This window comes from Cupressus sempervirens, chromosome 1 (assembly GCF_028749045.1).
Source record: "Cupressus sempervirens isolate cs-2001-9-10 chromosome 1, ASM2874904v1, whole genome shotgun sequence".
NCBI classification, from domain to species: Eukaryota; Viridiplantae; Streptophyta; class Pinopsida; order Cupressales; family Cupressaceae; genus Cupressus; species Cupressus sempervirens.
Genome location: NC_143118.1, coordinates 410,000,398 through 410,016,715, shown reverse-complemented (window position 1 = coordinate 410,016,715; position 16,318 = coordinate 410,000,398). Strand labels below are relative to the sequence as shown.

The 16,318-nt window shown below is 32.2% G+C and overlaps 2 protein-coding genes across 2 annotated transcripts; one reads left to right on the top strand and one right to left on the bottom strand.

The window, feature by feature from the left end:
• Positions 1–287: 287 nt before the first annotated feature.
• Positions 288–2,690, bottom strand: LOC149578042 (uncharacterized). The gene is made up of 3 exons (XM_089796036.1): positions 2,538–2,690; positions 2,268–2,326; positions 288–2,126 (listed from the first exon to the last, which is right to left on the bottom strand). Exons 2-3 carry the CDS (start codon positions 2,322–2,324, stop codon positions 555–557), a joined length of 1,629 nt encoding a protein of 542 aa, XP_089652162.1. The 5' UTR covers positions 2,325–2,326; positions 2,538–2,690; the 3' UTR covers positions 288–554.
• An 8,813-nt stretch (positions 2,691–11,503) lies between these two features.
• On the top strand, positions 11,504–13,900 carry LOC149578041 (uncharacterized). The gene is made up of 3 exons (XM_089796007.1): positions 11,504–11,650; positions 11,862–11,920; positions 12,062–13,900. The coding sequence occupies exons 2-3, from the start codon at positions 11,864–11,866 to the stop codon at positions 13,631–13,633; spliced, it is 1,629 nt and encodes a 542-aa protein (XP_089652133.1). The 5' UTR covers positions 11,504–11,650; positions 11,862–11,863; the 3' UTR covers positions 13,634–13,900.
• The last annotated feature ends 2,418 nt before the right edge of the window (positions 13,901–16,318 follow it).

The following is a 16,318-nucleotide window of genomic DNA, read 5'->3' as shown; positions in this document are numbered from 1 at the left end:
TCAAAATCTAGAATCTATTTGGCATTATGGATATGAATTTTAGAATTCTAATAGCTTTAACATTAAAATTGTAATAACATTAATTTGGATAATTTCATGTAATATTATATAAATTTGAAGATTATCTCATAATTAAAGTAACATTATACATGAATTGTAGAATTTTAGTTTATTAAAGTCTAAGTGATCTTTTCTATGTAAATTCAATAAATTAAATTTATTTATAGATTGATAATAGTGAATATCTATAATTATACCACAAACGTCTTTAAAATATTCATCTCGAGTTCTTGGAAATAAATACAACTAGAATATGTATATATATTGCAACACATAAGATAGGATATAAACATATGACTGAAGAGTTGAAAAACCACTTGGTTTGAACACTCTCTCAGCCTAAGATAAGCCCCTCTAGATGGAGTTCACTATTACATAGAGAAAACTAAACAACATATTTAGCAAGCCCGCCATTATTTTTAGACAAACTGACACCGGGATTGAAATGAGTTACAAACCAACAAGTGACAAGTACTTAAAATATAAGCTCATACTTAGCTGGCAAGAAGCCATGCAATCGTTCCTTCAAGCATAAAATGACAAATTCCTTCCTCCCCTGGTTTCACATTCAATGCCACAAATGCTGCATGCTCCGGATTCCAACCACTGGTGTCTGCATGACATATAACCACCACAGGTACAAGGCATCCATATGTCCCTTGTCCTTTGAGAGAAAGTTCAAAGATCTTTGTTCCTTTAGATTCATGGCACATGTATATGGCATATGGATACACTAAGTTGTGGCAAATAACATGTTTGGAACTAGAATTGCTTTTCAAAGCACTGACAGAGAATTGGTGATTTTCAGTATTGAAATTGTTTGGAAGATCTGTAACCAATACATTCAGCTTATTACTCCCAAATTTAGCAGTACTGTAGTCTATCATAGATTCCATTGAGGTTGCACAATATGTTGTTTCACCTTTGATAGCTAGACTCTCACATGTTTTCAAAGTCTTTTCCATGGCAATACTCATGTGGGAACCTTGAGGTATTTTGAGCATATCTTGAGCTGCAAGTAATTTCTCCAAAGAGAAGGGGATTTCAGTTGATATGCTACGTGGAATGAAACCTGCTAAATTATGAGTTTTTAAGACCTCCAAATGCACCATCAGATTGGTTCCAATATGCAAATCTTTTTCAAAGAAGAAAATTGACAATAAAGGGTCTATTGCCAATAGTTGCCTATGGTACTCAACATTTTTTTTATTTGAATCCTTAGCTAGGGTTATATCTCCTCCTTTGGGTGATGAGTGTCTATCAGTGATATATTTATGATTATACAAGGTTGCATCTCCTCCTTGAGATGGCCTATACTTATGACTAGAGATAGATACATCTCCTTCTTGAGGTGTATTATACTCGTGACTATATAAGGTTGCATCTTCTCCTTGAGGTGGAATATACTTATGACTAGAAATGGACACATCTCCTACTTGAGGTGTAATATACTTATGACTATATATGGTTGCATCTCCTCCTTGAGGTGGAATATACTTATGACTAGAAATGGATACATCTCCTACTTGAGGTCTAGGGTACTTATGACTATATATAGTTGCATCTCCTTCCTGAGGTGGGATATACTTTTGACTAGAAATAGATACATCTCCTACTTGAGGTGTAATGTACTTGTGACCATATAGAGTTGCATCTCCTCCACTAGGTGGAATGTATTTTTGGCTAGACAAAGATACATCTCCTACATGAGTTGTAAAGTACTTATGACTATATATGGTTGCATCTCCTCGTCCAGTTGAGATATACTTTTGACTAGAGATAGATACATCATCTACTTCTGGTGTAAAGTACTTATGACTATAGATGGTTGCATCTCCTCCTCCTCGACTTGCTATATACTTCTGACTAGAAATGGATACATCTCCTGACTTGACGCCATCTTCTTGAATATTTTTGTGAAACAGATGATCCGCCATGGTGTGAGGACAGATGGCTTCGCGTAGAGCGTTGGGAATGGATGTGTTGGGCAACTTCAGGTTCCAGTAACCTAAAGCTGGACAAATCCCTTCACCCTCCGAATTGTTGGCCTTGCTCACAACCACACTCTGCCCAAAACAAATAAAGACACCAGACAGTTAAATATTAAGCCATCAAGTCCATCAAACATGTTTTTCGCTGAAAGATTGTCGAGTTATTTTTCGACTGAAAAGTATATAATCGTTTTGGAAGACTACAAAAGTACGTACCACAAGAACAAGAACAAGAACAATCAACGTAGGGGAAACCGCCATTTTGTACGCCATTCCTGCAAACATGAGAACCAAACGTTACACTTGATTTAGTCCGAGTTCATTACAACCAATTCATGTAATTTCGTGAGCTAAACATGTAATTATGTGGAGGACAAAATCTTAAAATGACTACTTGGACGCAATAGATAAAACCATCAAACAAAACTTATGTGGAAGACAACTTCTAGAAAAGACTAGGCAATGGATAAATGATGGAAGAAAGACCTTGTTTCGCAGCAATGGAAAGCTAAGTAGTTCCGATGTGGAGATAACAAAGCCCTTCCCTCCGTATAAATAAGCCCTGGGAGCCGGAAAGGACGAAGACGTCACTTCCTTACAAGCTAGAACGTTTTTCTTGCATTTATGTTGTGACTGTCATTGTTCTTCTCGCTGTTTTCTACTTTTCTATGATTATACTCGCTGTTGATAGCATAAAATATTGCTGGACGGTTTTAATAACATTAGTGGTTCCTGTGCAACTTGTGGGCAACTGATATTTTATGTTTTAAAATTAGTGGATTGGATCGTCAGTCTACGTTTGCCTATTATTCTCTTTCCTTTCCTTTCCTTCTCATGACCCACAAGCGCAGATATCTAAGACACTCCAGACAACACACTTTGTGAGCTTTTCATATCAACACGTGAAAATTCACAAACTGTTATATCAGCTGGTGTCAAATTTGCTCTATCACTTTCACGCATCCAATGATTTATTTTTATGTAGGTAACGAATTAATAATCCCTTCCTTTAAATGTAATTAATGATCTATCTTTATGTCATTAATAATGTATGTCTGATTTTCCTCGATGTTTAAATGCCTCTCTTTCATTTCATATAGAATAATATATTTATCATTCTTCACAAAATAAAGTAGGGATTTTTTATAATGCAATTAAAATAATTCAATTTTTTTTATTATAAATTATTTTTCTATTGAGAAGCCAAAAATATAGGCTATAGAATAATAAAATGTTGTGTTATTACATATTGTAGTAATGAGAGAATTTTAAAAATATACATGTTAACATTTATTAATATGAATACTTATAAGAAGGGAACACCTTGCAATCTAATGCGCCTATCATCTCATAGCACCTCACAACCTTATGGTAATGATCATTTCTTAATAATATTTTTTATCGAATATTAATTTGTGTACAACTTTAAGTTAAATACTTCTCAGTTATATTAAATATAATATAATATAATTCTATTGCGGTAAACAATGTTAGAACTAATTATTAACAATGTTTAGGAAAGGAAAAAATAATTAAGCATTAATATTTATACTAATAGTTTATTTTGACTAATTTTACATTTTAAGAGATATATATATATATATATAATACATAAATAAATTAAGTAAAAAATAGTTTTAAACTTTGTCAAGTTTGAAAGCTTTAAACTATAGGTAAATTTACTTAAATATTAAATGCTTATTATTAATATTTTAGTTAACTAAGAAGGGGTACTTAGTTTAATGAAAAAATTGGTATGATAGACACCTAAATAGTGTTGACTTTAAATGTGTGTGTGTGTGTGAGAGAGAGAGAGTTTTGGGGGGGGGGGGTTGGGGGGGCGGTGGTTAGAAAGAGAGTGAGGTTAAGGATTATGAGCCTAATAGAAGGGGGTTAAAAATTAGTGTGAGAATGAGAGAGGTAAAGAGTTTGTGTTTGTGTGTGTGTGTGTGTGTGTGTGTGTGTGTGTGTGAGAGAGAGAGAGAGAGAGAGAGGGGGGGGGGGGGGGGGGGTGTTGGTTAGAAAGAGAGTGAGGTTAAGGATTATGAGCTTGATAGAAGGAGGTTAGAAATTAGTGTGAGAATGAGAGAGGTAAAGAGTTTGTGTGTGTGTTTGTGTGTGTGTGTGTGTGTGTGTGTGTGTGTGTGTGTGTGTGTGTGTGTGTGTGAGAGAGAGAGAGAGAGAGAGAGAGAGAGAGAGAGAGAGAGACTATGATAACACTCTTACCTACCTATTTGCTCTATGTTTGGAAAATAATGCCTACATGTTTTAGATCATGATTGATTCAAATGGATGGAAAATTAAATCTTGATTTACTAGTATTATTTTAGTTCCATTATGTTGTTTATCTTTTCAATAGATTTTGAATGCATTTTAAACATAGTTAATTGGACTCCAGATGTGAAAGTTACAGCTTTTGGAGTAGAGACTAATTTTATTTATTCAAAACACGATCAGGTTTTGAATAACCTAAATGAGTTTTGAAGAGATTCTTCATCCTAGAAATCAGATCAGTTTTGTATTTTATGTATTTTGGATAGGCTTGGTAACTAAGCCTGACCAATTTTTGAAATTTCAAATAACTCGATCGAGTTATTGACATTTTTTTTTGTGATGTCCACTAATTTGTACACCATCCTAGTGCATACACCCTAAGGATAAGTCAACATGGGAGTTAGGTGTGAGCCCCCAATTGCGCAAGACACTATATCATTGGAAAAAAATTACACAAAGAAAAACAACATGCCTCGCTAGGTAAAAACTGGAGGAAACAAAGATTGAAAGAATGCCACAAAATTTTGAGCACAACAAACCTTAGAGTATGTGCACTTAGGATAAGGATCTAGGATAGGTCCTCATTATGATATCAACTGTGCATAATCTAAAACCAAAACTAGCAAAAACTACTTTGTGAATAACATATTGGCATAAAAAACAAGAAATATTTTTGGTAATGCAAAATTGCCCATCAACCCAAGATGATCTTACATCAAACACCTAGGGTATGAAAAGAACTATTGTCCATATCAAGATTCAAGAGTGTTCTGACCTAAATCATAAAGATTTAGTTCAACTTGTGATATCTATGAACTTTCTTCAATAGGTTTTCCTTTCCACTCAACAATGTTTTCCATGTAATCCTTTAGCACTTCTTCTTTCTTCCTTTAATAATCTAGATTATTAGTCAATTCACTTTAAGTCTCATGCTACTCAAAGATATCATAAATGTTGAATATGGGTGAAATATTCATAACTTTTGACATCTCTACTTCAAAAGAGTTTCCATAGATCAAACTCTCTCAAAATTTTACAAGCCCAAACTTCTCCATCTTCAATTTTTTTAATGCTCAAATTGGAAATCTATTTTTCTTCGAGTGAACCATTACCTGATCATCATCACTAAAATATTTATATCTTCTCCTCTTATCAAATTGTTGTTTATATTCCTGATTACTAGTCTTCAAAGTATCTCTTACATCATCATGCAAATCCTTTATGAAACTCACAAAATCTTCAGCATCAATACTGTTATTTTCTTCATTTTTCAAGTCCCTTATTTCTTAGTTTCCTCTAGGGTCAAATCCATTTATCATCTCAAAAGGTTTCTTCTTTGTAATTCTATTCGCAAAGTTGTTAAATGCAAATTCAGCTTGTGTCAAGACCAAGTTTGAATTTGTAGGCTTACTTCCAACCAAGAATCTCAACAAGTTACCCAAGCTTTTATTCAAAACTTCATTTCTTCTATCAATCAAGGGTGAAATATAGAACTGAACATAAGATCAATTTTTAACTTCTTCCAAAGTTTCTTCCAAAAGTATCCAATGAACTTAGTGTCTTTCTCTTAAACAATTGTTGTTGGCAATGCAACCTTACTATCTCTTTACAAAATAGTTCTACTATATGTATTGCAACAAGAATAGGCATAGGTGAATACAATCTCAAATTATGAATAGTTCCTTTAATTACTTGACAGATTCCATAACTTCTTGCAAATTTTTGAACATCCTTATACATCTAAGGCCAATAATATCTTTTAGCAATCAACTTTAGTGTCTTATCAATTCCAAAGTGTCCTACAAGTCCACCACTATGCTTATCTTTAATGATGTTACTCCTCTTGATCCTTTAGGTATGCAAAGTTGAAATCCTTTGAACAACATGTCATCCTAAATGAAATAGTCAATCCCCTTATCTTTTTCAACTTTCAAATGATACTTACAAGACTTCTAAGGTTGTACAAAATTAGGGTCCATTTCATAAAAAGTCATTAAATCACCAAAACCAAGAACTTCAACCTTCACTCTATTAACAAACTCCTTCTGCTACTCCAAGCATCAACAACTTTGTTTGATTCTCCACTTCTATGTTTCAATACAAAGGTGAAATTCTTCAAATATTCTACCCACTTCATATGTCTCTAATTTTTTTTTTCTAACTTCCAATGTATTACAAGGTTTTATGATCTGTGTGTAAGAAAAATTCCTTAGGCATCAGATAATGCCTTCACTTCTTTAAAGCACATATTTCTTGATCATAAACTAAGTTTTTCCTTCTAGAATCATTCAATTTCTCACTAAATAAAGATAAATGTCTTCCTTCTTGACTCAAAATAGCTCCAATTGCATTCTCATTGGCATCAAAAATTCTTGGGAAACCTTAGTGAAATCAGGCAAAGAAAGTATAGGTAACTCTATGACTTTTTTTTTTTAATGCTTCAAAACTAGATTATTTTCTCCTTGTGCCCACTTGAAATCCTTTTTATCTCCTCTCATAGTCTTTGTCATGGCATTACACAATGGACTTAAATTTATGATAAACTTTTTGTAAAAATTGCCAACCCATGAAACAATTTAACTTCTCCAATAGTCATAGGTGTAGGCCATTCTAATATGGCTTTTACCTTCTCAGGATCCATCTTCAAACCTTCAATTGAAATTATGAAACCAAGATATACTAGTTCCTCCTTCATAAAAGAAATTTTATTGAAGTTAATCAATAAATTTTCCTCTTTCAACCTCTGTAACACTTTTTTGATATGCTCAAGATGTTCCTCTTTAGTCTTACTAAAAATCAATATGTCATCAACGTATACAATCAAAAATTTGTCCAAAAAATTCTTTAAAACTTTATTCATCAATCTCATGAAAGTGCTAGGTGCATTAGTCAAACCAAAAGGTATAACCAACCATTCATACAATCCTTCATTACTCTTAAAATAAATTTTCCATTCATCTCCTTCTTTGATTCTGATTTAATGATATCCACATTTCAAATCAATTTTGGTAAAGTATCTAGCTCCACTCAAACAATACATGATGTCATCAATACTAGGAAAAGAAAACATATACTTTACTACGACCTTGTTTATAGCTCTGGAATCAGTGCACATTCTCCATTCTTCGTTCTTCTTAGGCGCTAATACAGTAGGTACTACACAAGGACTCAAACTTTCTCTTATATATCTCTCAATAAATTCTTGCACTTGTCTGTTAAATTCAACATTCTCCATCGGGGTTAGTTTATGTGGTGATTTGTTTGGAAAGCTAGCTCCATGGATCAAATCCATGCAATGTCAATACATCTCACATGAAGAAATCCATTAGGTACATCCTTAGAAATAACATCTTGAAATTCATCCAAAAAATCTTTTATCTAAAGTGCATGCTCAAGTTAATCTTGTTTTAAGGCATATGTTCTATTCCTTTATATCTTTAACAAATTTATTTCCATCCACCAAACAAACTCTTATTGTAGTAAAATGGTTCTCATCAAGTTTCTCATTCAAAGATAACAAAATACACTTCTTCCTATTTTCCCAAATACTATAATGATTTGAATCTACCATCATGCAATGCCTGTCTATCATATTACCAAGATCTACCCAACTAAATGTGACAATAATCCATAGGAATAATATTACACAAGACTTCATCATAGTAATTCCCAGTTTTAATTTTTACAGGGAATTTTTCACTTACCAACAATTTATGTTCATCCTAAATCCAAGAAACATGATAAGGGTTCAGATATCTCAACCTCTGCAACTTCAACTTGTTTACCAATTCCTTGTAGGCTAGATTACTTGAACTACTAATGTCAATGATCACTTTGAAATATTTTCCATCAATTTTACATATGATTTTGAACAAACTTCTCTTTAAAAAGTCCTTTCATTTGATTTATAATACTACAAGATCCTTTTTATCATTAGATTCTCACCATTTTCAAGTTCATTATGTGTTTCAACAACTTCTTCACAAGATAAAACATTTATGCCACTTCCTCCAACCTTTTTACTAGAATTAGTACATTCAAAAACTCTATGTCCTTCTTTACAAAATTTGTAACAAGTACCTTTAAACCAAGATCTTTCATCCCTCTTACCATTATTACTATTCCTAGGGTAACCAATATAGCTACCTCTAGTGTAATTACTTTTTTTACAAGTATTGTCATCTTTCCAATTAGATTTTCGTTTCTCTTGCACTTGAGATCTACTACTTTCTCCATAGGATCTTCCTCTATTTCTTTGAAATCTTCCACCTTTTCTTCTCCGTCTTCATTCATTTTTCTTTGCCAATATTTGTTTAGCCCTCAAAGCATACTAATATGCCTCTTCCATAATATCCATCTTAACATGGCTTATCTCATCTTGAATTTATGCCTATAAACCGTTCAAGTATCTACCTACTTTCTCAACTTAATCGTCCACATGCTCAAATTTAATATCTAACTTGTATAATTCATTAGTATTATTTTACATTCATCTCTTTTTTCCTTCAAATTCTGCATTTTCCTCAACAAGTTGACTTGGTAATCTATAGGGAGAATGTTTTTCTTTATTTTTCCAATAATTTTTTATCACGTCTTGATATTTTCTTTTCCTCTCTTTCATCTTTCTATTCCCAAATGATCCCACCAAAGTGAAGCACAACCCTTCAACATTGTGACTACTATCTTCACCTTTTATTATAAGGAGTACCTTCATACTCAATGTATTTATCCATTTCAGAGATCCAATACTATATTAGTCTCCAGTATTCCATCATAGCAAGCTACTTAAATAGTAGGTCTAGCAATATATCTAGACAAACCTCTCAAAATCCTTTCTTCATCATGTTCAACCTCAAGTTCAAGATTCATATTAGGTGTTGCTTCTTCATTATCACTAATATATTCAATATGTACACCTCTTCTCTGCACTGTCTCAACATCTTCAAGTATCACTACAAGTTTGTAGGTTGGTAGATCTAAAATCTGACCTATAACTTGCAAAAGGTTATGATCTTGCAGGAGCTAATGTCAAAATGGTTTGTTGTAGAGGAAATATATATAATATTATAATGAAAATGTTGAGGTAGATTGTAGTGAGACTTGAAGATGTTGAGACAGTGCAGAGAAGAGGGTGTATGCACTAGGATGGTGTACAAATTAGTGGACATCACAAAAAAAAATATCAATAACCCGATCGGGTTATTTGAAATTTCAAAAACTAGTCAAGCTTAGTTACCAAGCCTATCCAAAATACATAAAATACAAAACTGATCTAATTTCTAGGATGAAGAATCTCTTCAAACTCATTTAGGTTATTCAAAACCTGACCATGTTTTGAAGAAATAAAATTAGTCTCTACTCCAAAAGCCATAACTTTCACATCTGGAGTCCAATTAACTATGTTTAAAATGCGTTCAAAATCTATTGAAAAGATAAACAACATAATGGAACTAAAATAATACTAGTAAATCAAGATTTAATTTTCTATCCATTTGAATCAATCATGATCTAAAACATGTAGGCATTACTTTCCAAACATAGAGGAAATAGGTAGGTAAGAGTGTTATCATACTCTCTCTCTCTCTCTCTCTCTCTCTCTCTCTCTCTCTCTCTCTCTCTCTCTCTTTCTCTCTCTCCCACACACACACACACACACACACACACACACACACACACACACACACACACAAAAACACACACACACAAACTCTTTACCTCTCTCATTCTCACACTAATTTCTAACCTCCTTCTATCAAGCTCATAATCCTTAACCTCACTCTCTTTCTAACCAACCCCCCCCCCCTCTCTCTCTCTCACACACACACACACACACACACACACACACACACACACACAAACACAAACAAAAACTCTTTACCTTTCTCATTCTCACACTAATTTTTAACCTCCTTCTATTAGGCTCATAATCCTTAACCTCACTCTCTTTCTAACCACACCCCCTCCCCCCCCCCCCCCAACTCTCTCTCTCTCTCTCTCTCTCTCACACACACACACACACACACACACACACACACACACACATTTAAAGTCAACACTATTTAGGTGTCTACCATACAAATTTTTTCATTAAACTAAGTACCCCTTCTTAGTTAACTAAAATATTAATAATAAGCATTTAATATTTAAGTAAATTTACCTATAGTTTAAAGCTTTGAAACTTGACAAAGTTTAAAACTATTTTTTACTTAATTTATATATATATATATATATCTTAAAATGTAAAATTAGTCAAAATAAACTATTAGTATAAATATTAATGCTTAATTATTTTTTCCTTTCCTAAACATTGTTAATAATTAGTTCTAACATTGTTTACCGCAATAGAATTATATTATATTATATTTAATATAACTGAGAAGTATTTAACTTAAAGTTGTACACAAATTAGTATTCGATAAAAAATATTATTAAAAAATGATCATTACCATAAGGTTGTGAGGTGCTATGAGATGATAGGCGCATTAGATTGCAAGGTGTTCCCTTCTTATAAGTATTCATATTAATAAATGTTAACATGTATATTTTTAAAATTCTCTCATTACTACAATATGTAATAACACAACATTTTATTATTCTATAGCCTATCATTTTTGGCTTCTCAATAGAAAAATAATTTATAATTAAAAAAATTGAATTATTTTAATTGCATTATAAAAAATCCCTACTTTATTTTGTGAAGAATGCTAAATATATTATTCTATATGAAATGAAAGAGAGGCATTTAAACATGGAGGAAAATCAGACATACATTATTAATGACATAAAGATAGATCATTAATTACATAAAGCAAGGGATTATTGATTCGTTACCTACATAAAAATAAATCATTGGATGCGTGAAAGTGATAGAGCAAATTTGACACCAGCTGATATAACAGTTTGTGAATTTTCACGTGTTGATATGAAAAGCTCACAAAGTGTGTTGTCTGGAGTGTCTTAGATATCTGCGCTTGTGGGTCATGAGAAGGAAAGGAAAGAGAATAATAGGCAAACGTAGACTGACGATCCAATCCTCTAATTTTAAAACATAAAATATCAGTTGCCCACAAGTTGCAGGGGAACCACTAATGTTATTAAAACCGTCCAGCAATATTTTATGCTATCAACAGCGAGTATAATCATAGAAAAGTAGAAAACAGCGATAAGAACAATGACAGTCACAACATAAATGCAAGAAAAACGTTCTAGCTTGTAAGGAAGTGACGTCTTCGTCCTTTCCGGCTCCCAGGGCTTATTTATACGGAGGGAAGGGCTTTGTTATCTCCACATCGGAACTACTTAGCTTTCCATTGCTGCGAAACAAGGTCTTTCTTCCATCATTTATCCATTGCCTAGTCTTTTCTAGAAGTTGTCTTCCACATAAGTTTTGTTTGATGGTTTTATCTATTGCGTCCAAGTAGTCATTTTAAGATTTTTTCCTCCACATAATTACATGTTTAGCTCACGAAATTACATGAATTGGTTGTAATGAACTCGGACTAAATCAAGTGTAACGTTTGGTTCTCATGTTTGCAGGAATGGCGTACAAAATGGCGGTTTCCCCTACGTTGATTGTTCTTGTTCTTGTTCTTGTGGTACGTACTTTTGTAGTCTTCCAAAACGATTATATACTTTTTAGTCGAAAAATAACTCGACAATCTTTCAGCGAAAAACATGTTTGATGGACTTGATGGCTTAATATTTAACTGTCTGGTGTCTTTATTTGTTTTGGGCAGAGTGTGGTTGTGAGCAAGGCCAACAATTCGGAGGGTGAAGGGATTTGTCCAGCTTTAGGTTACTGGAACCTGAAGTTGCCCAACACATCCATTCCCAACGCTCTACGCGAAGCCATCTGTCCTCACACCATGGCGGATCATCTGTTTCACAAAAATATTGAAGAAGATGGTGTCAACTCAGGAGATGTATCCATTTCTAGTCAGAAGTATATAGCAAGTCGAGGAGGAGGAGATGCAACCATCTATAGTCATAAGTACTTTACACCAGAAGTAGATGATGTATCTATCTCTAGTCAAAAGTATATCTCAACTGGACGAGGAGATGCAACCATATCTAGTCATAAGTACTTTACAACTCATGTAGGAGATGTATCTTTGTCTAGCCAAAAATACATTCCACGTAGTGGAGGAGATGCAACTCTATATGGTCACAAGTACATTACACCTCAAGTAGGAGATGTATCTATTTCTAGTCAAAAGTATATCCAACCTCAGAAAGGAGATGCAACTATATATAGTCATAAGTACCCTAGACCTCAAGTAGGAGATGTATCCATTTCTAGTCATAAGTATATTCCACCTCAAGGAGGAGATGCAACCATATATAGTCATAAGTATATTACACCTCAAGTAGGAGATGTGTCCATCTCTAGTCATAAGTATATTCCACCTCAAGGAAAAGATGCAACCTTATATAGTCACAAGTATAATACACCTCAAGAAGGAGATGTATCTATCTCTAGTCATAAGTATAGGCCATCTCAAGGAGGAGATGCAACCTTGTATAATCGTAAATATATCACTAATAGACACTCATCACCCAAAGGAGGAGATATAACCCTAGCTAAGGATTCAAATAAAAAAAATGTTGAGTACCATAGGCAACTATTGGCAATAGACCCTTTATTGTCAATTTTCTTCTTTGAAAAAGATTTGCATATTGGAACCAATCTAATGGTGCATTTGGAGGTCTTAAAAGCTCATAATTTAGCAGGTTTCATTCCACGTAGCATATCAACTGAAATCCCCTTCTCTTCGGAGAAATTACTTGTAGCTCAAGATATGCTCAAAATACCTCAAGGTTCCCACATGAGTATTGCCATGGAAAAGACTTTGAAAACATGTGAGAGTCTAGCTATCAAAGGTGAAACAACATATTGTGCAACCTCAATGGAATCTATGATAGACTATAGTACTGCTAAATTTGGGAGTAATAAGCTGAATGTATTGGTTACAGATCTTCCAAACAATTTCAATACTGAAAATCACCAATTCTCTGTCAGTGCTTTGAAAAGCAATTCTAGTTCCAAACATGTTATTTGCCACAACTTAGTGTATCCATATGCCATATACATGTGCCATGAATCTAAAGGAACAAAGATCTTTGAACTTTCTCTCAAAGGACAAGGGACATATGGATGCCTTGTACCTGTGGTGGCTATATGTCATGCAGACACCAGTGGCTGGAATCCAGAGCATGCAGCATTTGTGGCATTGAATGTGAAACCAGGGGAGGAAGGAATTTGTCATTTTATGCTTGAAGGAACGATTGCATGGCTTCTTGCCAACTAAGTATGAGCTTATATTTTAAGTACTTGTCGCTTGTTGGTTTGTAACTCATTTCAATCCGGGTGTCAGTTTGTCTAAAAATAATGTCGGGCTTGCTAAATATGTTGTTTAGTTTTCTCTATGTAATAGTGAACTCCATCTAGAGGGGCTTATCTTAGGCTGAGAGAGTGTTCAAACCAAGTGGTTTTTCAACTCTTCAGTCATATGTTTATATCCTATCTTATGTGTTGCAATATATATACATATTCCAGTTGTATTTATTTCCAAGAACTCGAGATGAATATTTTAAAGACGTTTGTGGTATAATTATAGATATTCACTATTATCAATTTATAAATAAATTTAATTTATTGAATTTACATAGAAAATATCACTTAGACTTTAATAAACTAAAATTCTACAATTCATGTGTAATGTTACTTTAATTATGAGATAATCTTCAAATTTATATAATATTACATGAAATTATCCAAATTAATGTTAGTACAATTTTAATGTTAAAGCTATTAGAATTCCAAAATTCATATCCATAATGCCAAATAGATTCTAGATTTTGAAATTTAAGGTTTTCATGCAAAACATCTAATTTCTATCTTTCCTTAATTCACTCAAATATGCATTCAATAAATTTTAATTCTTAAAGGATTGAATTCTTAAATAAATTATATTTTTAAATATAAGAATTTAAAAGAACTTTTTCACATTTTTAATTTAGTGAAAAGGAATGGTGTTATAATATTTTTTATTATTAAAATTTTAATTAGTTAATTAAAGTAGGATTTTATAATTTATTATTGATTAGCAATTTCTCTAATATCATTTATAGCTGATAGTTTTCCTTAAGTATTATATATTAATTTAATGTATCATTTTTTCAAAATGTTATTGTCCCTCCCAAATTATTCACCTATTCATATTAAGTAATTTGCAAGGTAAAGAATTGTTTTTACAGTTATAGATAAGAATTAATATTATATTATGAACTTAACATTGTCATCTTTAAACTTGACTCTCTTTCCATCTAAATGAAGTTTGCACATTTAGAACAGTATGTACTAGATCATATTATTTCATGTTTTCTTATAACTACACTATAGATAAAGATACAACTATGAACAACTTGATTATCAATCATTTTAGATTTAAAACTTTAATGTTTTATGGAAAAAAGTTATAAAAACAAGAAACTAACAAGTTTACTATCAATTCTTACAAAATTAGCTAATTGTAGTATAGTCTTAAACAAATATAATCTTATATTTGATTAATCATCTTTATTTATATAGCATCCTATATTCCTTTCCATTTTATGTATATCTACACATAGATCTTCAAATCTAATGGTTATGATGGCTATTGACATTCCCATGTTTATAGTCAATTTTACTACCCTTGAAATATTAAAATCCATAAACCTAACCCATTAGATAAAAAAAATATAAATTATAAACTTAACCCATTGAATCAAGAAAACCCACAATTTCTTTGAGTGATCTAACAAATAAATTATTATTAGGCATGTATTAGTCAAGTATTATATTTTCTAAATTTTAATTCTTGTGGAACATTAGAATCTATCTCAATTAACTTAAGTATGAAATCCTTCTAGAATTGGAAGATTTATTTAAATTTTCAATTGGTAACCAAGAAATACCTTTTTATATTTCAACAACACCATCTATGATTTTTAATGATCGACTTGCAAAGGATTATGAATAAATGTGTTTAATTTTTAACATATTTAAAATGATATTTATAATTAAATTCTACATGATCTAAATTAGGGTTTGATTCACCTCTTGGAAATTTTTGTTTTAGTTTTAGATCTATTTAGGATAGATTTTATAGAAAAAGTTGAGTCGAAAGACAACATAGCACTTACGATTAAATTGATACAAATCACATTAGAGTTTGAGAACTCCAAGATTGGGATTATCCACTATCCATTTAAGGGAAATTTTTTATTCAATGACCTAAGAGAATTTCAATTTTCATAGTTTCAATGAAAGAATAAGTTAATGATTATCACAAACATAACACCATAGTTCATGGGGAATTTGTCATTTTCTATTGTAAGAAATTATAGCACTTACACATCATTCGTAATAGTTTTATGAATTCATGCAAAATAAGGATTTTTTTGGAGGGGATAATATAATTCTATGGTAGCAATGCAATCACCAATTTAACTACTCAAGAATTTCCCTTAGGGAGAGATTGAATATGTCATCTTGAGAAGGGTTTGGGATGAGAGAGATTGATATTAATCACCATGTTATCTTTTTGGGTGTTGGAAAAAATATAGCCACTAGAGGAGATCATGAGACTAAGTAAAATATTACAAGAAAAGTCAGATCTTGGGTATTCTATAAGGTGCCCTATGTGTTGGCTCTATTTGTCATTGTACCATAAGTTCTAACTATCAATATTTGATAAAAGTGCCAGATTTTACATGACCCATGGAAGGGGATTAATCCATGTCATGAGTTCGCTAGAAAGTATTGACCACCAAGTCAAAACTATGTTGATAGTTATCTTAGTAGTACTAGTTGATCTTATATCCTTAATGTAATAAGCACATCTAATAGGTTGTCTTTTTAATATATCCATAAACAATAAAACTATTGTCATCAAGTGTTTGAAAAATCTATCAAGGAATTGACATTGCTTTAGATAGATACAATAAAT